The sequence below is a fragment of the Elgaria multicarinata genome, chromosome 20, assembly GCF_023053635.1.
Source record: "Elgaria multicarinata webbii isolate HBS135686 ecotype San Diego chromosome 20, rElgMul1.1.pri, whole genome shotgun sequence".
Lineage (NCBI taxonomy): Eukaryota > Metazoa > Chordata > Lepidosauria > Squamata > Anguidae > Elgaria > Elgaria multicarinata.
In genome coordinates this window covers 15,987,477-16,014,519 of record NC_086190.1, presented here as the reverse complement: position 1 = coordinate 16,014,519, position 27,043 = coordinate 15,987,477, and the positions used below count along the sequence as shown (strand labels likewise).

At 45.4% G+C, this 27,043-nt stretch overlaps 1 protein-coding gene across 4 annotated transcripts in view; it reads left to right on the top strand.

Moving 5' to 3' along the window:
* The first annotated feature begins 2,172 nt into the window (after positions 1 to 2,172).
* Positions 2,173 to 27,043, top strand: part of CLSTN1 (calsyntenin 1) — a 72,484-nt gene continuing 47,613 nt past the window's right edge. For all 4 annotated transcript variants that reach the window (XM_063145545.1, XM_063145543.1, XM_063145544.1 and 1 more), the window contains exons 1-2: positions 2,173 to 2,255; positions 20,972 to 21,094. In XM_063145545.1, the coding sequence (XP_063001615.1) occupies positions 2,183 to 2,255; positions 20,972 to 21,094 (196 nt within the window). In that variant the 5' untranslated portion in view covers positions 2,173 to 2,182. The remainder of the gene's footprint in view (positions 2,256 to 20,971; positions 21,095 to 27,043) is intronic.

Sequence of the window (27,043 nt, the reverse complement as noted above, 5' to 3'; positions counted from 1 at the left end):
CAGGCCAGACGACGAAGGATGTATTCCTTTACACAATCCAGAGTTCATGTAGATGATTTCCAGCCGCAAGGTTTAGTGATTTATATTATTATTTTTATCCTGCCTTTCGGCCCCAGGAGCAGCTTGCAAAAAAAGAAAAAGAAATAAGGCTTACGAGCCAAAAGACACGGCACAAAAGGAAAGGGGGTTGGGAGGGAGGAGGAAAAATCCTGCCGCTCAATTTTCCGTTGCAAAGTTTAGTAGGCTGTGGACCTGGAGCCCGAAACAGTGGAAGGGCTCAGTGACAGTTGGGGATGGGTGGGATCTCAGCTGAAGCTGCTTCCCGGCACAATATATATTTACTGATTTAAAAATTCAAGAGCTGCTGGAAGCGGCTACTATCAGGATTTTAAAAAGCACACACAAATAATATAGTATAACAACCAATAACAGAATAAAATAAGGAACAGCCAAGAAGAGGGTTTATGAAGAAGGCAGACAGTAGCTGCTCCGGATTTGGAGGGCCCTCTGGCACAATCCCCTAAATGGGACCCCTCCCTGGGTGAGCCCACCTTCTCACCGTCATGGTCACCAGCTGCTCTTGCTTCTCCTCTTACCCATCATGGCTCCCACTTGCTTGCTGGGCAGGCCGGGAGCAAGGAGGCGTGGGGTGTCTCCTCCTCCTCGCCACCTCCATCGTGTCTGGTCCAGAGCGAGAGGCAGGTGAACGAGCAGGTTGCCATGGAGAAGAGGAGGAGCAACTCCACGGGGCTGTTAGTGGGCCCCTGCGGAGATGTGGACCCCCGGCAGGCGCCCAGACATACCTACCCTTGACATTGGCTCTGAAGGCAGATTTCAAAGCATCCTTTCCCCCAGGCACCGAGAGGAATACACAGTGACAGAAATCCCCTTGGACTGGCAGAAATGCATCAGCCCTCCCTGAAGCGGGTGTGGGTGATTCTCAGTCCAATTATTCACTGGAAGTGATGGGCTCTACCTGAGACAGTTTTCATGAAGACGTGGAGAAACCGGTGACGGATCTGGTTACCAACTGCTATTAGCCGCCCTAGGCAGTGGCGTGGAGCGTAGGCGCGGTCAGCATCAATGGGAGTTATAGTCCAAAATATCCAGAGGGCACCAGGTTGGTAAAGGCTAACGGGCTCAAGTTAAAGGAAGCCATATTCCAGCTGGACATCAAGAAAAACTTCCTGACGGTTAGAGCAGTACGACAATGGAACCAGTGACCTAGGGAGGTCGTGAGCTTTCCCACACTAGAGGCCTTCAAGAGGCTAACGGGCTCAAGTTAAAGGAAGCCAGATTCCAGCTGGACATCAGGAAAAACTTCCTGACTGTTAGAGCAGTACGACAACGGAATCAGTGCCCTAGGGAGGTTGTGGGCTCTCCCACACTAGAGGCCTTCAAGAGGCAGCAGGACAACCCTCTGTCAGGGATGCTTTAGGGTGGATTCCTGCATTGAGCAGGGGGTTGGACTGGATGGCCTTATCTGCTATTCTATGATTCTATGATTCCTCCTCCTCCTCCCTCCCAATCCCCTTTCCTTTTGTGTCATGACTTTTAGCTTGTACGCCTTTGGGCAGGGGCTATCAAGAAATACTTTTGTAAGCCGCCGGCGAGAGCCTTTTTTTTTTTGGCTGAATGGCGGCATAAAAATGCTCAAACAAACAAACAAATGATCCCTCCCTTCTTCCCCCTTCCCTCCCTGCGAGGAATGGTTTCTCCTCCTCCTCCTCCTCCCCCTCCTCCTCCCCGCTGAGGTGGTTCCTCCAGCCGCCTCCTCCTGCACCAGATGGTCTCGTCCCGCGCTGGGCACCCCTCTCCCGCCTCCCAGTTGGTCGCTCCCGCCCTCGCCTGGCAACCGGTGCGGGAGGAGCGGCGAGCGGCGGCGCCGCCATCTTAGTTCGCTGCCAGCCGAGGGCTGCTGCGCTGGGCTGAGGGGAAGGAGACGCGGCGGCTTCTTTTCCTCCTCCTCCTCCTCCTCCACCACTTCTTCTTCTTCTTCTCTCCACCCCAGTCCATCCTCCCCGCCGCAGACGCATTATTATCCACATTATTATTTTTGATATTGCCATTATTATTATTATTATTATTGCCCGGGCGGCGGGAGAAAAAGGGGGTGCGAGCGCCCCCGCCCCGTGTCTTGGGGGTGGGTCGGGGGGCGCCGGAGAAGCCCGGCTCCGCAGAGATGCTGCCGTCGCCGCTGGCCCCCGCCTGCCTCCTGGCTGCGCTGCTCTGCGCCGGGATCCGCGCTGCCCGAGGTGAGCGGGGCAATTGGGGCGGGAGGGGGTGGGTGGGCATAGGTGGGGTGGGTGGAGGGAGGGAGAGTCTCCTGCGAAAGGGCTGGGAGAACGAGGGGCGCTCGCCCTGCCCCGTGCATGCCCTTGACGCCTCTGCTGCTCCTACCATCCCCTTTTGCATCCTCTTCCTTTGCAAGGGGATGGATGGGATTTGTATACCTGAGTTTGCAATGGGAGGATTTGCGCGGTGGTCGTTTTGCTAGGAGGCTCCTCACGAGCAGGATGTGTGCAGTTAGGAGGATTTATTAGGGTTTGCAACAGGAGGAATTGCAATACCAATTGTTAGGATTTGCAATGCCAATACGACAACGTTGCATTGTTTCATAACGCTACAGATCACTGTTATAGTATGATTTCTTATGTGTGTATTTATAGGTATGTTTTGGGTAAGTGTTTATATCCACTTACCTGGAAGGAAGCCCATCTGACCTCAGTTGGACTGTTTTCTGTGTTGACATGCATATTTATGCATATGCACACACATATACATTTACGTTATTATAAACATAACAAATGTCATGTACTGGGTGCAGTATATCACATAAATAGGTGGGTGCGATACGTCTTCTTATTGCAAGTGTAATATCAATATATGTTCTGTGTAATGGTGCGTACTTGCATTATTATAAATATTACATGATGTGTTACTGTATAGAATACACACTGTATGTGTGTAATAGGTACATGCATACAATAAATGACATAATAACCTCATTTATCTCACATCCCTTATGTTATAGGGCTATTGCATTGCTTGTGTTACTGTATAGAATACACACTGTATGTGTGTAATATGTACATGCATACAATAAATGACATAATAACCTCATTTATATCACATCCCTTATGTTATAGGGCTATTGCATTGCTTGTGTTACTGTATAGAATACACACTATGTGTGTAATATGTACATGCATACAATAAATGACATAATAACCTCATTTATATCACATCCCTTATGTTATAGGGCTATTGCATTACTTGTGAATGTAATATAGCTTCAGAATATTGCAGCTTGTCATATTAATGCTGCAATATATAATCTGGCATTGCTATTTTGGTAATGCAGGTCATGAGCTATATTAATGCCATAGCATATCAGCAATATTGCCGTTTATTTTATAATGCAATATTTTTATCCTTGTAACGTGACAGGAGAATGCATTCTTGATCATAGGTTTATTTAACAAGGATGTTGTGATACTGTGTTGCTAAATAGCAGTGTAATCCTACGTTTTATTGGCAGTTGTATAGTAGCTATATCCCTTTTATTATACATTAAGGTTATTGAGAACGTTGCATTGCTACTTAATCATATACTTAATTCAAGGGTATTTTTTCTTGCCACCTCCTCTATTAATGCTTACCTTTTATGGGGAGGGGGATGCAATTCCCTCACTATTTTCACTCCATCTTTCCCACGCCATAATAACACCACAACCTCCCCCCCCCCTTCTGTCTAAGGGGAAGACCTTCTCTCTTTTTCAATCGCTTCGGTTTCTTCTTTTCTTGTATTATGAAATGTGCAAGAGTCATAATTCTGTAATTAGTAACTCTCTATGCCAGATGCGGGATACCTTTTCTGATATTCCACTGTTTTTCTTTCTTTTTCTCTCTCTCCAATGCGATTCCTCCCCCTGCCCCCTTTATGGACATAGTTGCATATATCTCAGGGAACAGACTTCGGTCCTCCCTCTGGGCCAGAGAAACCGTTCCCAGAGCTTTTCTGCCCTGTCTCTTCCAATTTTACCCTTTTGCTCCCCTCTGTCTCTTCCTTTTCTCTGTAGAGAGCCAACCTGTCATTCGTACACCCGAAAATTGTTCCCTTGCCCCACAGTGCGTGGGGTGTGTGTCTTCAAACACCCCTCACTTCTTTCCTCTTCCAATTTTGCCCACTCTCTATGCAGGAAACTATATTCCAGACAATAAACATTATCTGGGAGGCACGCTCCCCCCCCCCAGCCCCCCGCCGAGAGCTGGCATTCCCTGTTCGTCCTGTCAAGGGGATTGTTTCTGCCTCCAAAGATCTCTCCCCCTCCTGTCCTGCTCTTGAGGGATTGAATCTCCTTTCTGCAGGTGCTTGCTCCTTGGGGAAGTGGGGTCAGCCCTCAGCTTAGCAGGGTTTCAATTTAATCGTGGGTCCCCATTCTAATCCCTGTCTGGGGTTTAAAGTTGCTTCCCCCCCACTCTTCTCCAGGGATGCCTCTTTCCTTCCCTGCATGCCTTGTGCCTTTACGCCCCTCCCTGTGTGCCTATACATTAAGCTCCTTCTTCCCCATAGGGATTTAACTCGCCATAATCGTTTCCCCCCCCCTCCAAATCACCAGGATGCAATCGGGGAGGGGGAGGTGACCGCCTCCTTGGGGGGAGGGGGGGCGTGTGTTTCTTATCCCTTCAAGTGTCTACAGGTGGAGCAGATGGAGGAAGCGTGTGTGTCCTTTCTAGAAGGTGACCCCCAAGTATGACGGCAGGGCGAGGCATTTGGGGTGCAGCCGCTGGCCCTGAGCATGCGGGTGATGCTGTAGAGGACGGAATATGATGTTTACATGGCACTTGTGTTGAACTCTCCACTCCGTTCCCTTAGGGTGTGTTTGGATTCGGTACAGTCCTCTGCCTCCCCCACCGCCGGGCTTTTTCATCAACAAGGAGAAAATTCCCCTGCACTGCCTGGCCATGTTGTCTGACGCGGAGACTTGTTTGACGGCTAAAGGCTCACCCCCCTCCCCGTCCCTTTTCCAGCAAAAAGCTTGAAGCTCTTCTTGGCCAGGCCAATGCTACGATTGATTGTGGGCTCCCCCCACCCCCGGGAGTGGAAGGCAGGCTGGGCCCTGTACCGCTACGGCTCGTAATCTGGGTTAGCAGAGAGGAATGGAATGTGTGGGGCACAATAGGGCTACTTTCTTGTGTCTGGGGCAGGGAGGGAGTTTGCAGCAGCCATGCGGAATGGCATACACACACACAGAGCTCTCTCTCCCTTTCCTTGTTTTTGTTACATAAATCATTCCTCACCGCCCCCCCCCTCCAATTATTTCAAATTCTCACTAGGCTCCTGTTTCTGTTGTCCCTTTGAGGATGAGAGAGCGACTAGTCTGGAGGAAATGTTAAAACATGTTAACAAGGTTAATAGTCCAGCTTCTCTTGCATGGGATAAATGTTGCTTGTCTTCAGGTGTACATTGAGTATGATTCCTCCTCCCCACCTGAGCTCCCTAACAGTAATGGCATTTTAGCTGGTGGAATGGCTTCTTTGATCACCAGCTCTGAATAGACGCAGGAAATCGGACACTTCATTGAATGCTTTGGAACCTTAACCCTGACAGTTTTACCGAGAATGCTTTGGGGCGGTCTTCAACCCAACGCGATCCTTCTAGCACCTTTTTGGCCGTTTCACCTTTTGAAACTCTGAATCCGTTCGGAAATCCTTCGGCCTTGAAGATGGGAAGGGCGTGCGTTGCGGATCCCAAACATGGAATTAGCGCCCCCAAAACAACAGTCTTGTAAAATAGCTTGCTTGCTCTGCTAGTGTGCTGTTTAAAAGGGATTTGTTGACTTAAAAACTTATTGATTTTCAAGGTAACGCAGGTGACGTTGGGATGTAGCTTTACCTTTCCATCATCTGTGGAAATGTTTAATTTTTACCCTAATGGATCCACAGGAAACCAGGGCTTATTTTTCCTAAATTTCATGCTAACAATTTCCATGTTAGTTTGTTGTATAATGGGTCTGGTGGCATCTTAAAGGGTAACAAATTTACTATGGCATAAGCTTTCCATGCGATGAAACAAACCAGCCTTCCTCAACCTGGCATCTTCCAGATGTTTTGGACTTCAAGTCCCATCAGCCCCAGCTAGCATGAAATGCTGGGACTTGTAGTCCAAAACATTTGGAAGTCTATGAAATGCCATAATAGTTATTCTTTAAGATGGCACAGGACTCTTCCTTATCTTAAATTTCATGCTCTGCGTATCTGAGTAGTTGCAAGATAGCTGTCTCTGTTCTATATTTCCCCAATCAAAACTTATTCCAAGGATAGTCACCGCTTCTGCCTGTGACACTCTCATGCATGTTTCATTAGTTATTTACCTTTTGCGAGCCTGCACTAGAATGTTGTCCTCCGTTAAAGGTTATGGATGTAATAAAGATGAAGACAAATTCCAGAAAAGTAGTTATGTTAATGTGTGACATTCGGAGGACAGAAGGTGCTGAGACAGTTTAGAAATGTTCTTAGCACTCTGACACCGGAAAAATACTTTGAGGCCATATGTATATATTGACCCTGTTCAGATGACACTCTAAGCCACGGTGGTTCAGCATTTTGAGCTAAACTTTATGGCGTAGTGTGTCTTTTGAACCATTCCTAACCGTGGTGGCTACATAACTATGGTTTAAATGTGCTCACTGGCCATTTTCTGCAAAAGAGTTAGCGGCCTAGCCATGGCTGAGTGTGTCATCTGAACAGGGCCATATACTCATGTTCTGTTTGGGAATCACCAGGCTAGTAAATATCCGCTGGAGACTAGTGACAATTTCCTGCTGAAACCCAAGCAGGGAAGCTTTTATAAGTTGATTACCATCGGCATCACTGCTTTCACCACATTTTTATTATCCCGTAATATATGTATTTGTGGCAGGCAGTCTAGTTAGGATTTCTTATGGACTAGTAACCTTTTTGGACTAATTTGTAAGACTGCAATATATGCTCCCCTTTGTTCCATACTTACAATAAGGTAATGATTAAGAGTCTTTGGACACACATATGCATTTTAAAAAAATATAAAAGTCCATCCTTTCCACAGTGCTTTAAGCGGCTTGATCGTGAAAACTGAAGGCTGTTGAGGAGGAAACCCAATCTAGGCTTGGTTGTCTATGGTGAGCAAGGATTGCTTCCAGGCGACCAGATAAGGAAGCTTTGCCCTGGTTCAGACAACACGCTAAACCATGCTGCTTAACCGCAAAATGGTTAACGGCACCTTAATGCATTCCGTTAACCATTTTGTGGTTAAGCAGCATGGTTTAGCGTGTTGTCTGAACGGGGCCTTTAATAAATAGAGTTTCTTCAAGTGGGCAGTTCACCACAGATGGCAAGCGTAGATATATGTGGGCAAGTGAACCTAGGTACTTGCATCAATTTTGTTGCTTGACCTACTCACCTGCAAAGATACTACATATATCACTGATCTGATCCTCCCTCCTTGGTTTATTTGGTGCATACCTGAAGAGTTAATTCATATTCTAAGAGTTTTGTGAGCAAACAGGTTCTTTTAGTTCACTATCAAAATGTAAATATTTATATTCCGTCCCGTCCCACCCCGCCGGCTAATGGCAAAGCTGTTAAAAAATTCTACCCTGGTTTTTAATGAGGGTTGTGTCCAGTTGGCAGCCGGGTTGTTTATTTCTAACCTGGAAGTGCTGAAACAGCGTTTTCACAACAAAGAGATTCACGGCTGTGTCGGATTTTCCGGTATCAACCACTTCCGGTCCCCCATTTAGCACAGTTTGGATTAATGCTGTTCACGTATAGATTCGCCCCTCCGATGGTTTGCTGAATTGATGCCTGCTACTTCAGTTGTCAGGGTTTGGAGCTTTGCTCGGCTTATTTAAAACTACTCAGGCCTTCGATTCATTGGTATGTTTGTAGCTGTGTTCAGGACTGCTGCGGAGAATTGCTGATTTAAGACTGGAAGCTTGGAGATGCATTATGCGTTTAAATCCTAGGAATTAACTGGATGGAACTGGTGAATAGTTTATGGCTTCCAATCCTACAGGGCTTGCGTTTTGTTTTGATGCTATGCAACCACGCCTTCTCAAAAGCTTCCATTTTGGGATTCAGTAATATTCTCTCAGTTTGGTGCATTGCTAAAGCCGGTTGTGAAACCTGGACTGCTGGATCTAAATTACCAGCAAGACTTGTACACTTTTAAATGGACGGCCCTTCTCACTGTTCGTTTCTTTGTGCAGATAAAAGCAGCTCTTCTCAGGTTCGCCCCTTTTGTTTCTGCTCCTGCAGTTTTTAGCACAGTGGGAACACTGCAGGAGAATGCTTTTGTTTGGGCCTGGGAAACTTGCTTTAAAATGCACTTTAAAGGGGAAAGTCTTGAGTATTCCTTTTAATCCACACAGCGCAGAGGTAATTTATTGGAAAGCGGTTGCATAACTCTGCCCTCACGAGGCTTACAATAAAACGAGAGACTTACCTTTTTATATAGCCTTGTGCAAATGAAAGTTTTACTCACATGTGCCTGTGGTAGTTCCTTGCGATATAAGCAGAGGACGAAGTGAACATTTGTAAAACATCAGTGCCTGGTTATCTGGAGGGGATTCTTACTTGCTACCGGCGACTAGGTGAATAGGTCTTGGACAGTTTCCATGTTTTTGTGATGAGCTTTGATTAACTAGGTCTTCTCTTAATTCAGTGGTTCTCAACTTTCCTAATGCCGCGACCCTTTAATACAGTTCCTCATGTTGTGGTGACCCCCAACCATAAAATTATTTTTGTTCTTCCCTACACGATCCATTGTCATGGGATGGTTTGCTAATGAAAATAATACATAACAATAGCTTTAATAATACAAAAGATGATACATGACATAGTTCAGTCAATACAGTTTCCTAAGACCATCGGAAATATGTGTTTTCCGATGGTCTTAGGCGACCCCTGTGAAAGGGTCATTCGACCCCCAAAGGGATCCCGACCCACAGGTTGAGAACCGCTGTCTTAATTGTTCAAGTTTCTCTTTAAACATTCTGCATTTGGGAAAGCAATTACATATGCTATTTGAGGTTTGTTGATAATGCACTTGGAAGGAAAAATGGCTTTTTCACAGGCAGTAAAAAGCTGGCGTGTTGAATTAGCCTATGTACACCAGTTGTTGGGGAGCTAGTCCAGGAGAGAGTGGACTCTCCTGTGGACTCTCCACTCTCTCCTGTGTTCTAGGTCAACAGCTGGTTGGTTGCTGAACAGAATGGTGGATTAGATGGACCCTTGGTCTGATCCAGCATCAGGGCTCTTCTGATGTTCTTATGAGTGATAGATGATATTGAAGTTGCTCAGCAGTGACTTTACCGATCAGGTAGGCCATTTGAACTGTTGCCTGTTCAACACTGAGTGCCAGTTTCTACTTTCTCGGTCTAGACCCTAAATGGTTAGAGCCATAAAACCAGATGAATAGCAGTACCCAGGAAATTGTCGTAGACCTTAAACAAGTTCTGAGGTTTCCGGTGGCAGCGGCTTCTGTCGTAAACCAAACCACAGACTACTTTCTTATCATGATTTCCCTGCACGTCTCTGTTTCCTTCACATTTATTTATTATTACATTTATATCCTGCCTTTCTTCCCTCCAAGGAACCCACATACATAAACCTCCTCCTCCTCTCCATTTTATCCTCAACAACAACCCTGTGAGGTAGGTTGGGCTGAGAGTCTGTGACTGGCCCAAAGTCACCCAGTGGGTTTCCATGGCCTAGAGGCGACTAGAACCCAGATCTCATGCTCCCAGTCCAACACTCTAGCCACTACACCAACATTGGCTCTCACACCTAAACTCTCTTCAACTTTCTCTTAGGTGTGCCCTGAGATTTAAGTAACTAATCAGCTTGTATTGCCTCTATTGAAACATATATAGAATTAACACATTGGGATGAACTGGATAAGGCAATGCTGTTACCTGACTGGTAAAATTGGATGAGATGCTTTGAAGGATACTGAAGCAAAAGAAAATAGTGGAGGATAAATACCTGCCTGGTCTGTGTGTGTGTGTGTGTGTGTGTGTGTGTGTACACACACGAACAGGTACATATTTTATATATTATATCTGCCCCAACCTTAAGATTATCTTAGGGTGCTTTAGGTGCTCCCTCTGAATAAAGTAAGGCAGGTGGCTACAAAGGACAGGGCCTTTTCAGTAGTGGTGTCCTGATTGTAAAATTCCTCTCCCCAGAGAATGAATGCATTTTGAGATCTTTGCACTGTTGCTGGCTTTTATCATTATTATTTTTTTACTTTGGTTTGATTCTGTTTTAAACTTAAAGTTTTTAGTATTATGTCTGACTGTGTATTTGTTGGCTTTAAGTTTTGTTTTGTGAACCACCCAGAGAGCTTTGGCTAAAGGGAGGTATAGAAATGTAATGTAATAAATAAAGATATATGCATACCACTGTCCTTTTGAGTTCTTATTCTTCGGCCCAAGGGTTATAGTAGAAGGAGTAACCTTTTAGAGAGCAGTCCTGTGGCCCCTAGAGAGTATCTGGGGGCAAGCATAAGATAGTTTGGATTCTTGGATCAGAGGTTGGAGACCTTGAATCCAGGAGTCTGAGCTCCCCTCCCCTTACAGCTGGCATGAGAGAACCGTGCCAGTTGCCTCTTGGAGGTTTCAAAGGGAACCTATGGGAGGAGAGAAAGGGGCACAGCTCTGTGGGAGGGGAGAAAACTGGGGTGACCAGCTTATAAAGAATCCGCCAGCCACCCCTGCCTCCTTCCCTCCCGCTCCGCAGAACCCGTCTAGCGCAAAGTGCCCGTCTAGCGCAAAGTGCCCGTCTAGCGCAAAGTGCCCGTCTAGCACCAAGTGCCCATCTAGCACAAATGCAGATGAGTAGAATGCAGAGGTGGAGATCACCTCTGCACTCCTCCCACTCTGCATAAGATCCCTGCATAGGATTCGGAGGCTGACAGACATCCCGATAGTCTTGCGCCCTCAACTGACTTGGGCAGTGGCCTAATCCTGCGTGCATGCAGTCAGTGCCAGAATGGGCATCCCTGGGCCCATCAAGCTGAGGCAATGTTGCACTGTCAAGGAACGGCTTGGAGCCATTTTAAACTGGTAGGGCAGGATCTGTTTGCCTTGCTTGCATTGGGTGCGGCGGCTGAAACCTAAAATTAAGGGTAACTTGTAATAAGACAGTGCAGATGGGGAATGTGCACATACCCCACTTTTATTTATTTATTTATTAAATGTATATACCGCCCCACAGCCGAAGCTCTCTGGGCGGTTTACAAAAGTTAAAAACAGTGAACATTAAAAAAGTTTACAAAATTTTAAACCATCAAAAATATAAAAACAACAGTATCCGCTTTAACAACAACAGTTCTGGGGTCCATTAAAAAACCCAAAAACTTAAGCATATGTTGTTAAATGCTGTTAAACACCTGGGAGAAGAGAAAAGTCTTGACCTGGTGCCAAAAAGATAATGTTGGTGCCATGCGAGGCTCATCGGGGAGATCATTCCATAATTGGGGGGCCACCACTGAAAAGGCCCTCTCCTTTTTAGCTAATGCAGCTTCCTAGCAAAAGCCTTCTCAAGAGTGCAGTTAGAATAGGGATCTGGGGGGTGGGGGGTATTTTTTATGTATTTATTTATTTATTTATTTATTTATTTTATTTATTACATTTTTATACCGCCCAATAGCCGAAGCTCTCTGGGCGGTTCACAAAAATTAAAATAATAAAATAATAAAAGTATAGAGCAGTCTCTTCTGGTAGTTGACCATCCAGTTTGGGGTTGTGGCTGAGCAGCTAGGACTGGGGAGAGACCTAAGTTCAAATCCCCACTTAGCCGTGAAGCTTGCTAAGTCACCTTGGGTCAGTTGTCCGCTTGCTTGCCTGGTTGTGAGGATAAAATTGGAATGGGAAGAAAATCCATGTATTGCCTCTCTAAGCTCTTTGTGGGAGGGGAAAGGGGATACCGATATAAATTAAATAACGTCTCAGGTTCAGGCTCTTTGCTCCAGCGGGAGGGGGGGGGCCAATGGAGCTGCAGATGTATTGGGGGGCTAGCTGAACTCACAGAAGCACCCCTTCCTTTGATCTGTGCAGCAAAGAGTTAACTTAGGCTGGGGGGAAATCCAGGAAGGGTTGACCCTCAAAAGGCAGCCTTGGTGGAGGGCGAAGGCTTTGAAGCGGTGGTTTGACAAATCCAATTCCAGGTGTCGGATTTGCAAGCGAGATGGAAGGGCATCTTCAGCTGTAGGAGTGAAATAACATACTTCATTTGCCAGGGAAAAAAAACCTAAAACTGGAGTTCTGATCCACTTGACCCTTGGAAACCGTCCAGTATTCAACCGAATCAATAAGGGTTTTCACCTCTCCAGTGGAGCTGCATTAACCTTTAAAAAAAAAAAGAGAGAAAAAAGATAATGCTTCATGTTCTTTTCAGTGTGTTAAGAACATTTTGGATGATGTGATCTATTCCCCCCCGCCACACTTCCAAAAATGTCATTAAATCTTAATTACAGAACATATCTGCAGGGTCTGAGAGTTTCTTCTTTTTTTCTGCTTTAATCTCCAAGACCTATTTTAGTAACAAAAGCTGCAGTATTTCAGCTGGCGCATCATATTAAGAACGTATTTATGATCCCTTCTGTGTGGAAACCTGTGCTGGCTACTGTAGTTGGTTAATCTAGCCTGCTTTGTGTCTGAGAAGATTGCAGTTGGGGAGAGAGAGAGAGACAAAAATCGGTAGCAGGGACAGTGAATAGAAACGGTTCGTCTTCTTTAAAGCAGTGAAGCCTAGGTGCGCCGTACTGCAAAAAAGCAGCAGCAGAAGACTGTGTAAGGGCTTGTGAAGATCCACCCTGTAGTACGTCACAAAGGCTTGTGATGCTACTGATCCTTGGGTAGTGGTCTACAGCGGCTGAACTTGCAGCTGTCAGATGTTTTCCAGAGTTTGAGCTGGTTCTAAAAACGCTCACACAAAGATGTATGCTTTTTTGGGGGGGGGGGGGGCTGTCATGGCCCTGGGCAGCTTCTGAGATTCCTAGCTCTGTGTGTGTGTTTGCTTGAAACAGGGGTGGGAATGTAAGAACATCAGAAGAGCCCTGCTGGATCAGACCAAGGGTCTCTCTGGTCCAGCATTCTGTTCACACAGTGACCAACTAGCTGCACCAATGAGAAACCACCAGCAGGGCGTGAGGGCAACAGCTCCCTCTCACCCATGCTCCCCAGCAACTGGTGTACATGGGCCTACTGCCTCTGATACTGGGGGTAGAATATAGCTATCATGACTAGTAGCCACTGATAACTTCATCCTCCCATGAATTTGCCCGGCCCCCTTTTAAAGCCATCAATACACCTTGTGGAAGTGAATTCCCTAGTTTAACTCTGTGCTGTGTGAAGAAGTCCTTTTATCTGTCCTGAATCTCCCACCAATCAGCTTCATAACAGGCTCAAGTTAAAGGAAGCCAGATTCCAGCTGGACATCAGGAAAAACTTCCTGACTGTTAGAGCAGTATGACAGTGGAATCAGTTACCTAGGGAGGTTGTGGGCTCTCCCACACTAGCGGCCTTCAAGAGGCAGCAGGACAACCCTCTGTCAGGGATGCTTTAGGGTGGATTCCTGCATTGAGCAGGGGGTTGGACTCGATGGCCTTGTAGGCCCCGTGTCCTGCACTCTGGGAGGATCGAGAAGAGAGGATCTCCCTCTCTCTCTCACATACTCACATATGATGGGCAAGTGTATCCATCACTATTTTCTTTTGTTGCAGTACCCTTCTAAGCATCTCGTTCAGTTTTACGGTCAGCTAGCACCATTGCATTATCCAGTTCATCCCAATGGTACCCATATACCTTTCCATCTTTGAATGGACAAAGTTTTCTGAACTCCATCTTTTCTCAGCATTATGGGGCAGCCAACATTTTGGAGACAATACAATCTGGTCAGTTACTTAAATCTCAAGGCATGTCTAAGAGAAAGTTGAAGAAAGTTTAGATGTGAGGGAAACTGTATCCTCAGATGTGCAGGTTAATCATGATAAGAAAGTTGTTTGCGGTTTGGTTTACAATAGATACCACCACCACCGGAAACCTCATAAATCACTTGAACTTCCTGGGTACTGCTACTCGACTGGTTTTATGGCTCCAATCTTTTATAGTCCAGACTTAGGAAGTAGAAACTGGCAATCTGTTGAACTGGCAACCGTTCAAATGCCGTAACTGACCTGTAAGTCTGTGCTGAGCAACTCCAAAAGACACCATTTTCAGAATAGATACCATGTCTTGATTGACAGACCACTTGATAAAATTTGAAGTTAGAGGTCCCTTCATCAAGGCAGTGTGTTAAAAGTGTGCTCATTTAGAAAATACTGGCACATGCGGGCAGGGCCGTTGCCAGACTATTTTGTGCCCTAGGCAAGGCAAGCTGCTTGCCCACCCCCCCACCCCCAAAATTGCCAACTTTGATTCTGCTGTTCAAGAAGAGTTTCTGAACTAGTATACTTTCCTTTTATTATGTTTTTTTCCTTAGAAAAGCTAATTTGTATAAAACTGTGACCCTTAAAGGGCAGTACTGCGCCCCTCTGAGGTCTGCACCCTAGGCAGCTGCCTAGTTGGCCTAATGGTAGCGCCGGCCCTGCGGTGCGGGCGTGGTCACACCTGTATTTCCAGCATTGTTAGGAATACACAGATTGCTAGAGAAACAGTTCCTTGTCCCAACGCACACTGCTTGGGCATCCGGCCCAAGGCGGAGCAGTGTGTAATTTGAGAACTTGCACACGACATTTTGAACACCTTGGTCCAAAATAATAGCCTTTAGGAGCATCTCTCCTCTCACCTTAGCTACCCCCAAACCTTGAATTCTATAGGACGTCTTTTCTCTGGGTCCACTTTTCTTTTCTTTTTTTGGAGAAATTAAACTTTGTATGAAGGCTTCTTTAGCCTTAATGGATCCCCTATCTCTGCCATTGCTTTTAATCTGTTAGTTTTTCCTAGTGTGTTCACTGTTAAATATTTTGTGGTTGTGCACCATTTTTATAAATAAATACTAACCTGCTTCCACACAGATGCCAGTGTTAGCCATTTATGGCACACTGCTAGTCAGAAAGCGAAATCTTTCCTTCCTGATCCTTACTCATCCCAGGCGATCTTTACTAACCCCCAGGTGAACGCCTGGGGTGTCTTTAAAAGAAAGGTGAGAAGTAATCCTGAAAATAAAATATACCCTTGCTTGGTATGGTCATCAGGACATTGTCTTGCAGTAAAATGAGTACCCAGTTAGCTGGGGGAAAGGTAATAACGGCCGGGGAAGGCAACGGCAACCCACCCCGCTATAAGGCCTGCCAAGAAAAAGTCAGTGAAAGCTGGCGTCCCTCCAAGAGTCAGTAATGACTCCGTGCTTGCACGAGAGGTTCCTTTCCTTCCCTTAAGTTTTTTCGAGTGTTTGTGTGTGTGTATCATTCTCCTCTAAATACTTATTTAAGAATAAAGTCAGGCTTTTCATCAATCGAGTTCTGAAACTACTTTCAAAATTGTCACCTCCAAACGGACGTCATTTTTAGGTTATGTTCTCTTGTCTGTCAAGGAACATTTTCTTCCTCGTTTGGATTAAATGTGAGCTAGGCTGTAACGCTGTCGCATCTTATCATGGGATTTGCAGCTGATTCCAGCAGGCTCTCTGGAAGCTAGTGCAGAATATTGTATTTCAAGAAAACCAGCGGAACTTATCCTTGCTTATGTGACAGAAGATTAACAGCGACTAAGTGACTTGGTGAGTGTCTTTTGAGGCAGAGCCTGCTGTACTTCTGGGGTCTCTTGTTAAACATTTTCACCACCTTTCTTATCTGTTGGAAGGTTGGGCATATAAAATGGAGATTTCTCAAGCAGGTTTCCCCAATTCGCTTGCCAAAATATCAAATGGACGTGGTGCTATCCAGTGTTGCCGTTGCGCTAGTGGGAACGACTGTTAGCACAACGGGAAGCTGATGCTTGATAGCCTAACCCCGGAAACTAGCGCTTCCAGAATGGGAGACGTCGCTGAAGCGTGTGGAAGGGAGTTCCGCTGATGTGTCTTGTTAAGGAAGCACTAATTTGTGCTTATTTCCAGGGTTATGCTATCAAGTACCAGCTTCCTATGGTTCTAGCGCCTCTTCCTGCTAGCACAACGTGATTGACACTAGCAGACTGCCAGTGCTGGATACTGCCCGCAGTGTCCTAATTTGATTTTTCCTGCAGTGTAAACCAGTTATAGATACTGAGCCTTTGGGGCTTTGGATAAGGGATAAAACTGATGTAATTTGGGAACTTGATCACCTCACTCCACCTTCAAGAATTAAGGGCTTCCCTGTGCAGGCACAGCTCTGCGCACAGGGCGAGATTTCCCGCTGTGCCTGGGTAGGTTTCTAAGCCAGGCAAATACTGTTTACTAGGCAAACATGGATTTTCCTGGGAGACGTCAGAGACGTAGCCAAGGTCAAATGTACGGGATATCAGTGAAGTATAAATCAGAATTCCAAAAGCATAGTGCCAGGCATAGGTTCAAAAGTTAATAACCAGAAGGCCAGAACACAAGTCAAGGTCAAGGTGCAGGAGCTTCAGGAACAGTGTTTTTTCCAGCACGGCTAGGCTGAAACTAATGGCTTACATAGCCAGAGCCTCTTGAGCCCCATCCAGGGCTCAGCTGTAGCTCTCTGGCAGGAGTCCTGCTCATGAGGTGTTTTCCTTTGTAATCGAGCACTCCTTCTCAAAGGAGCCCTACTGGCCTGCTTCTTAAGGTGACGATGCTCCTGGGGGCCAGGACATCGCTCTGCCTCAGGGTCAGAGTCCTCTGCCCCTCATAGGTATGGACCTGCATCGATCTTACCTGATGGCCCAGGCTCCTCCTGCTCTTCTCACATGGCCTGTTCTGGAGTTCTCTTGATCTCCGTGAACTCTAGCTGCTCCTCTGGGGATGATTCCTCCTGTGGCAGGGGGGATGATGGAAATTGGCATAAGGCCTAGTGCTCTTCCAATCCTTCCTTTATTTTATTTATTTATTTATTTATTTTAATAGTTTTTATTTGAATTTTATTACACATACAATAATCACGTTACATCAACTTAATATACCGCAATAATAAAATTAAAAAACTAGATAAAGTAATATAGAAGTATCTCGTGCACCCACCCACCCCTGGACCCTTAATTAATTAATTAATTAATTACATTTCTATACCGCCCAATAGCCGGAGCTTTCTGGGCGGTTCACAAAAATTAAAACCATTCAAAGTATAAAACTATAATATAAAATACAATATAAAAGCTCACCCAGATAAAAACAGCAGCAATGCAAAATTACAAATTTAAAACACCAAGTTAAAATTTATTTATAGACTGTTAAAATGCTGGGAGAATAAAAAGTTCTTCACCTGGGGTCTAAAGGTGTATAATGTAGGTGCCAAGCGAACCTCCTTAGGGAGCTCATTCCACAGCCGGGGTGCCACAGCAGAGAAGGCCCTCCTCCTGGTAGCCACCTGCCTCACTTCCTTTGGCAGGGGCTTGCGGAGAAGGACCCCTGAGGATGACCTTAGGGTCCGGGCAGGTACATATGGGAGGAGGCGTTCCTTCAGATAGCCTGGCCCCAAGCTGTTTAGGGCTTTAAATGTTAATACCAGCACTTTGCCATCCTTGGCTGGTCCTTGGTGCATGTTTGCATCCTGTGCACTGCAGTGGCTTGGCTACTGCAGAAGAAAGGGCACCGCTCTTGCATACCTCCATGCACCCACCCTTCCTTCCTTCCTTCCTTCCTTCCTTCCTTCTTTCAACCAGTCATCTCTTTCCTTGGCATGTTGGCTTCCAAGTTACTTTAACTTGACCTTCCACTCTCTGAAGGGCTGGGTAATTTGTGGCCCTCCAGATATTTAGGCCTACAATGCCATGCCTCCTGGCCACTGACCATGTCTGTTAGGGCTAATGGCAGTTGTAGGGTCAAACATCTGGAGAGCCAGAAGTTGTCCACCCCGATCTTTTGTAACTATTATTATTATTATATTTATTTGTGCCCAATCCTGGGCCTCAGGTCGGCCTTACAAAATTTAAAACGTACATATTTTAAACCTAGGAAAAGAAATGTACAAAAATTAAAAATTACAATATTAAAACATAAACGTTTAAAATACGCAACAATTTTACAAGTCCTTATCATAGATGGAGGACCAGATTATTCTTCAAAAGCCTGCCGGAACAAACAAGTTTTTGCCTGCTTCCGAAAGCCCATCAAGGAGGGAGCCAGCCTAGCTTCCCTGGGAAGAGAGTTCCAGAGCACCGGAGCAGCCACCGAGAAGGTCCTGTCCCTTGTTCCCACCAGGTGTGCCTGTGAAGATGGCGGGACTGAAAGAAGGGCTTCTCCAGAAGATCTCGAAGCACGGGCAGGCTCATAAGGGAGAATACGGTCTTTCAGCTACATAACCTGGACCCGAGCCATATAGGTACAATTAGGTACACCTCTGATCTAGTGCAACCATGCGTAGGCCAACAGAGGAGGGGAAGGACTCCATTGGGTGCTCCTCACCCTAAGTCTTCCTAAAAGTATCCCTCAAAGTTGGATTTCAAACCTTGTTCAAATTGAAACAAGCGATCGGTTTCTGATTTTTATTTTATTTTAGAATCTTTGCATATTTTCATTATGGCTCTCCTACAAGCTTAGCTTTGTCGTCTTCTGAAATTTGAATCTGTTTTACCCATCTAGAAGTTCCTCTTATAATATTAGACAATGGTTATTTCCCACCCGAGCCTAATTTAATAACTCTGTCCTCCAAAAGTGAAACTTTCTTCTGATAATTCCTTACATAGGAAGCTAGATTTGGCTATAGTCCAAAATTCTGTATACTTATTCTTTAAATGCGGAAATGTTATAATTAACCTACTCTGTATTAATATCCAGATTGCATTTTAACTGGCTTTCTGTTGCAAACATCAAAAGCTTAAAAATATTAATCCAATTTCAATAACCGGGGGGAAAAAATCTGGTTCTTTTAAATTCATTATCTGTCCTGAAAAGCACTTAATCATATTAACCTTTCTAAAAAGATGACTTATTAATCGAACTGTAGGGCTAAGATAAGTATTTCTACATAATAGGGAATCGTTCTAGTGTTCCACTGTAGGAAACGTCAGCTAGATCATTTGTTATGTAGGGGAGGAAAAAACCCTGTCGTCAACACACGTGTTCGTTAATGACATAAAGAATATAAATTATCTTGTACATGAAAGATTGGATTCATCGTGCATGTTGCCCACTGTGGATGGAAGGGGAAACAGCATTTGTCTTTAAGGCTTCATTCCACTGTGGCTCATTTTATTCATAGCAAACCATAGTTTACGGTGATTGGTGTTCAGAACCTCAGCTGTGGTTGGAGCTTCCAAATGTACAACAGGCAAGACACGATTTAGAGCTCCCTTCCCCAACCTATTTTGGGGATAGGCTACCAGCCTCCACTGCTATAGCCTGCAAACCCTGATTTGCAAGTCTTCTTCAAACGTGGCTTCTCTTTCATGCATGGCTGTGGTTTGCTGTATGTTTATTTAACCCTGGAATAACCCATGCTGGCTGGGTTCAGATGACACAACCAACCATGGCAACCCCCACTGTGGATTGAATAGTCAAAATGGCTGTCTGCACACTCCGCAACCCACTGTGGGTTTAAATGAGTCACGATTGGGCATCAGTGATTGTGTGAATCAGCCCAGTGCTTGGGTTCTCACAACGCAACAAGTCACCGTATGGGTTGAATCATGGGTTTCAGTGTGAACCCAACCACAGTTTGTTAACTACAAACACACCACAAAGATAAATCGTGGATTGTTGAGAACTGCTTGCGGGTTGTTTGTGGTTAACAAACCATGGTTTGTTAGCGTGGCTGGATTCACACAACACAGCTACCCACAATTCAGCAGCCCAGGGTTTAATGACAACCTACACTCAACTCATACTCAAACTGTACTCTGGCTTGTTGTGTTATGTGAACCAGGTCCATATAGCAGGGAGGATAACCCACCTTTGGAATGGGTTGCCATCAGGACCCATCATTGCAAACGCTGGCCCTCAGGACTTGCTTTTTTCTCTGGCCTTCCCCTGATTATGTACTACTGGACTGATTACGTACTTAACATTTTGTTCATAGCTGCAGTTGGGTTGTAAGTTTTTCGTCTTGTCTAGGCCAGGTGTTTTATAGTTGCCGTTCCTTGTTTTCAAGCATTTTTTTGCTGTTTTATCATTGTGTCTTTTTTACAGTTTGGGATTTTCTTATTGCAAGTCGCTTACGAATATTTTTGATAAATGAAAAAATTACAAGTTCAAACAGACGAGGCAGGACCCCTGTAAGCACAAAACGTAATGGCATTTTGAGCGGGCGTCTTGCTTTCTGTAGGGCAAGGGTGCGGCACCTCAAGCCTTGGAGCCAAATCCGGCCCTCTGAGCATCCCAATTTGGCCCTTGGGCCTGCCCCTGCCCCCCCCCCCCGGGATCATTTTGTGGCGTCCCAGTTTCTGTGCATTTCTCCCCCATTCTAAAAGGTTGAAATGTTTCCCTTCAGGCTGAGCTACTGGCAGCAAGGGCGTTAACCTGAAAGAGGTTATAGACAGTGCCGCAGTAGGGCGAAAGGTATCATCCGTCTGTGTGAATGTTCATCTTGCCACAAAACTTTGGCCAAATTAGCCTTGGTGCATGGTTTCACGCTGCCAGTATAACGGTTGTCCCTGTGCACGCAATAAAGTTCTCTTTGGTATGCTGGAGAAAAAGACACTGCAGTCAAAACCCGGAAGTTCATTTGTTTTGAAGGATGCTTCTGCAGGTTGGAAGCCTCCAGGAGAGCGCGGCCTCCTCAGGTGGCAGGATCGCATCCTAAATATCATTCTTTTAGAGGAACTATACACTGAGACAAAGTTTGGAGCACGCCATTATTAACCTTGCTTTCTCCCTTCCCTTTCTTTTATAGTTAACAAGCACAAACCATGGATAGAAACCACGTACCATGGCATAGTTACAGAAAATGACAACACAGTACTGTTGGATCCCCCGTTAATAGCACTGGATAAAGACGCACCTCTCCGTTTTGCAGGTATGGGGATTTCTTGGTCTTTCTTTGCTAATGGTCCCCACTCAGAACAACCTGAGACGTGTGGGCTAAATAGGACTCCTGGCTATGTGCAATTTATTGTTTGGGGTTCGGGAAGAATTGGGTGTTACGCCAACTGTGTCATTTCAGTAGATCCGCACCAAATTGGAAAGGGGTTTTACATGGGGTCTACAAACGGGGTGATATTTCATCTGAATCAGCTGAGCGTCTTCACTCGTGCTTCTCCAGGAAGGAGTGGAGAATACTGCAGAATTAATTCGCACAACACTGGGCTGTGTTGCAAATATTTTAGCTAGGGGTGTTGAACCTCAGGCTCGCGGGGCCAAATCCGGCCCTCCAGGCTCCCCCAAAGGACCATGGCCCTTTCTTCCAACCTCTGATCTTTGTTTAGTGGTTTTGCCCCCATTTTAAAAGGGTTGAAATGCTTCTTCTAAGCCACAGTTACTGGCAGTAAGAGCTTGAAGCTAAAATAGTGATATCTTTTTGGTCCCGCCCCTTTTGTCTTCAGCCCCACCCACCATTAGAATGTGGCCCCCGAGAGTTTCTCCAGAATGGAATCCGGCCCTCAACTTAAAAGGTTCGACACCCCTGCTTAAGGACACACTGAACATCCCAAATGATTAGATTGTTGGAGGCAGTGTTTGACATTGACAAATTCAAATTGTTGCCCGGTAATGGGAAAGACTCCATGTACATGTGCACGGTAGGGCAACCAGGTAAAACAGCAGCACTTGTGAAAAGAATTTGGAGGTTATCCTTCATAAGAAGCTGGACTTCAAATGGCAGGGCTGCTTGCTGCAGTGCAGAATGGAATGGAAAGAATGGAATCAGGGGTACCTTAATTAAAATGGATGGTTTAAAACGTAGCAGCTCTTCCTTAGGCTGCCAACCTGGTGACCTCTAGATATTAAGGACTACAACTCCCAGGGTTCCTGACCATTGGCCATGCTGGCTGGGGCTGATGGGAGTTGAAGTCCAAAGCATTTGGACGGCATCGGGTTGGGTACGTCTGGAAGGGAAAGGCTGTGCTACTGTATATCTGGGTGAAGATGCCGAACTGCCTGAGAGATATTTGCAGCTCCAGGCGAATTTCTTTTGCTGCTATTCTGTTTTGATCGGTCTCTGCCAGCAATCAGCAGCTTGCATTAAAGTCAGGTTCAGTCAGTAAATAAAAGGATGTAAAACACCTCACAGGTTGCATCTTGGCCTGCCATAAGGAGATTATGTGCAGGGGACCATTTGGTGTTAAGTCTCTTTATTACTATTAATGTAAGCTTGTAATTAGCGGTTTGTTGGCATCGACCTTTTTTTACTTAATACAATTGTTCAAAGGGCCAAGTCCTTGATTGGAAAGCAAATCTCGGAATATTCACAGCGAGCTGAAATGTCGGAGAACAAATTTGTTACACTTCCTATTTTGCCTTACATAAAACAGCCACAATTGGGCTGCAAACACACAATGACCCGGTTCGCATGACACAGTGAATTATCGTGGGTTAATTAACTCATGATTAGCTGCAGTTCATGTGTCCACCGTTTTGAATATGTGATCCCTGTTTGGGGGTTGTGGAATATCGTCCAAACCCAGCCGTGGTGGGTTAATCAAGAGTTAAACAACCCACGCTTCACCTTTGATTAGTCGTTTGCTTAAGTGTGGGTTGTTTAACGCTTGATTAACCCGTGATGGGCAGGTTTGCCTAATACGCTGCAACTTTGATCGGAGATTGCATATTCAAAATGGTGGCCTCATGTGTCCTGCATGCACCGGCACTAATCGTGAGTTAATGAACCCACAGTAAGCTGCTGTGTCATGTGAACCAGCTCAATAGATAGCCTGTCTTTTGGTGAGACTCTCTGGCTTGACTGTAGAACTTGAAGAAGATGACCTTGATCTTCTTCAGCTTGTTCTTCTTCAAGGACTTTCTTCTGTATTCCCCCCCAAGCTATGGGATATGCTCTGCCTTTTAGTTCTTTATTCTGCGGGTGGTTTGAATTTGGCTTGATGTGCGTGAATGGTTTTATTCTTTGCTGCTGGTTTTAGCTTGGTTTTATCCTGTTCTGCTTTTATTCTTTTGCTTTCATGTTTGCAATTTTGTGTTTTTAATGTATTGCACGCCGCCCAGAGAACTTTGGCGATTGGGCAGTTTAAAAGCACAGAAAATAAATAAAATAAGTCAGTAGAAGGACGGTGAGCTCCGTTCACTTCTGGTAGTGGAAACAAATGCGTAGGCTTAGAATTCTTTAATTCTTCGTGTATGTCTTTTGCATCGGGCTCCAGATGGTAGATCTAAGGGTTCTATTAACAACAGAAAAGTAGATCCTATAAGCTTAAAGTCTGCCCTCCTGCCCTCCGCCCTTTTCTATAAAGATTGGTGGTCTTGGCATGAGGAAGCTTCATGTGTGTTTAATTCTCACAAAAATAGAAACTGTTTTTCTGTACTTCGTTTTGGCGTCTGGTGCACCGAAACGAAAGATGGCTTTGTTGCAAGTGAATGCTCAGAGTAGTCGCCCTGTTTTCGGGTGTTCCTTAGGGCTTTCTAAATCAGTCGTCTTCAGCTGTTGGGTCGCGACCCGAAAGTGGGTCACGAGATCAGTCCGGATGAGTCGCGGCAAAGCTGTTGCCGCCGGGTTGGGTAACTGAATTTGTGAAAGTGGGTCCCATGTTGCAGGTTGGGCTTCCGAGGTGGGTCTCGGGTCTGGACCAGTGGAAGACCACTGTTCTAAATAATGATACCTGAAGTACTTGCAGCCTTAGTTGTACAATCCATTTTAGAATCCTAATGGCAAATCTTCCACATTCCACATTCAGAAATTCTTGTACCTGCTACACCAGTGGTTCTCAACCTGGGGCACTCCAGATGTGTTGGACTGCATCTCCCAGAATGCCCCAGCCAGCAGAGCTGGCTGGGGCATTCTGGGAGTTGTAGTCCAACACATCTGGAGCACCCCAGGTTGAGAAAGGCTGTGCTACACTAAGCTCATTCGGATAACACAATAGTCAATGGTGCATTAATAGCCAACTCCACGGTTGATTATTGAGGGTACTCCTCACACGACAGGATTATAATCAACCGTGGTGTGGATTAAGGCCAGCGTCAAGTTGACTATTAGTCAATGGTGTGTTTGATTGGCACGTCCCCCCTCTCTCCCCCCTCAGTCCTCCCACTGGTATCCCATCAGCCATTGCGAGTTCTGCCGGCTGGACTAGAGTGGCAGCTGCTGCTTTGTCAGGGGACACTTTAGTCACCGAAAATAACCAACTGTGTGCGATGAAATAGTCAATGGTGCCCAACACACGACACGATCACCAGCGGTTACTCAAACAATCGACTCTGTACTTCGTTGGTTATTTGCGTTGGTTATTTCAGAGTGGGAAAGTCCCGACAGACGGCACACTAACCAACCGTTGACTCTTTAACCCATCGTTGGCTCTTTAACCCACCAGTGGTTATTGTGTCGTCCGAACCCAGTCATGGAATTGGCCCTGCTTTTGCTGTTTCAAGAATGCAAAAAACACCTATAACATCCCCTGGGGTTAAACGGCAGCCTTAATATAGTGCGTGGGCAACATTGCTTATGTTATAGCCAGGTTTAAACGCCTTTTGCCGGGTGAATTTTTCCAGTTGCCCTGCATTATCGAAGCCGAATTTGGCCATTCCACAGGCTCTCAAGTCTCCGTTTTAAGAAAAGTGCTTGCATGCAGGATATAAAAATCCCTCCGGCAGCATCACTAGGCCTGGGGCTTATAGCCCTTCAAATCCAGTCCTTCTGTTAGCCTCTTTTCCCCACCCACCCTAGATCCGAGTGTAGCTCATGTTCCGAGTGTAGCTCATGTTCCGATGAGTGATTGCTGATGCCTGCGTCTTCTTGCTGCACTGCCGGTCCTTGTTTGTTTAGAGCAGGGAACGGAGCTGCCACCCGGGCTGTGGCTGGTGAGTGCGTAATGGAGTGCTCAGCTGGATGGGAGTTTAATTGATCGGCAGAGGAGGAACGGAATGGGCCCTGCTTGAGTCAGTGATCAGAGAGGGGCGTTGGCCTTGTCAGATCCAATTAACAGACAGAATCAGACAAATTCCTGTAAGTAGGTTTGCTGGCTAATTTCTAAATTGGTATAATGTCAGCCTTGATTGAGAAGAGAGAACATTTGACATGACTCAAGCAAGAGCGTTGCGGGAGGTCTGCTCAGTATAACGGCAGAACAGAAGTGTAAATTAGCAGGTCCGTGGCTTCCAGTCATCTGTTATTTCCCTGTATCCCAACATGGATGGAGTTTGGAGCACAGGAAGAACACCCAGAGGCCAAGATATTTTACATTTCTGTTTCTATGTTTTAATTGTATATGTTTTAAATTAGTAAAGCCACCTTGAGTCCCAGTATTGGGGAAAAGGAGGTAACCACAACAGCATTAAAAATAACAGTGTAACAACAGATTCATGAAGGAAATGTCATCAATTCCAAGAAACAATAGACCATGTAACAGGAGGATGTAAAATTCTGGCAGGAATGGACTATGCAGACAGACACAATACAGCTGCAAAAATAATTCACCAACAACTGGCCATCAGATTCAACCCCATCAAACAAACACCCTACTTTACATACTCACCCGAAACAATCTTGGAAAATGTCTTTAAAATGTTTTTAATGTCTACTATTTTTAATTGTTGTAAACCGCCCAGAGAGCTTCGGCTGGGGGGCGGTATATAAACGTAATAAAATAAATAAATAAATAAATAAATAAATAAATAATAAATAAAACGCAGATCGTGAAATATACTGGGACAGAACAGTTCACATGGACAAAACAATACCCTGCAACTGACCAGACGTAACAGTTATAGACAAAAAAGGAAAAGGCACTTACCTCTTTAACATAGTGATACCTAATGACAAGAATGTTGTAGAAAAGGAAGAGAAGAGAGAAAAATATACACCGCTGGCTATGGAAGTTAAAGAACTATGGCAGCAGGAAAAAGTTACAGTTATTCCGTTAGTCACATCAGTCCCTGACATCACATCAAATTTTTTTATAGAAAATCTTCAGAAACTTGGCCTCCCAAAGTACATCCATACCAACATCCAGAAAGCTGCCCAGTGTTCAGGAAATTCCTGAATCAGTAAAAGACAGCATGACCTGGCAAAGGCTGTCACGTCCATCTGGAAGAAATAATAATAAATTGACGGCATGACTTGGCAAAGCCGGTCATATTTGTCTAGAAAAACCGCCATGAGTAAGAGATGATGATGTTGATAATGATGATTATTTCTTACCCGCCTCTCCCTCTGGAGAGGGAGCAAGAAAAGAGAGATAATAATTATATCATTATTTTTTCTGCCCACCTCGGAGCCATGCCTGGGACAGGTGTATCACTCCCCCATGGGTGTCAGGCCCTCCTCTGCCTGTCTGAGACCCCCAAGGTTCATGTGATCTTCAAACATTGTGTCCAGGATTCCTCATTGAGAAGATAAATAGCAGTAGGCAAAACTGCCTTGAAAGACGAGTAGGAAGTTTGAACAATACTGCTTTTGCTTGCAGCCGCTCCTAGGCCCAACCCACAGCAGCTCCATTAAAAAGATCAGGTAGCAGGGGATGGGAAAAAGACCTTAGATAATGGGACTAGAAGAGTTGATAGTCCCAACAGCTTCCTGTGACTGGAAGAACACCATGGAGGTGCAAAACCTGAGCACTCAATGGAAGGGACACGCTGGTTGTGGCCACATCACTTGAATCACATCTGCGAGGAACGCCCTCGCCGACCGGCAGTTTCGTCAAAACGGGGCAGCTGTTTTCATCTGTGGACTGCAGAAGCATCATCTGGTCCAGCCTTGAGCCAGCATTTTCTGCATGGTGTGTGAAAAGCAGTGCTTTTAACGCAGGACTGCTGTGTTATTATTTTTGGTTGGCATTGAAAAAAAGAAAGCAAAAAGATG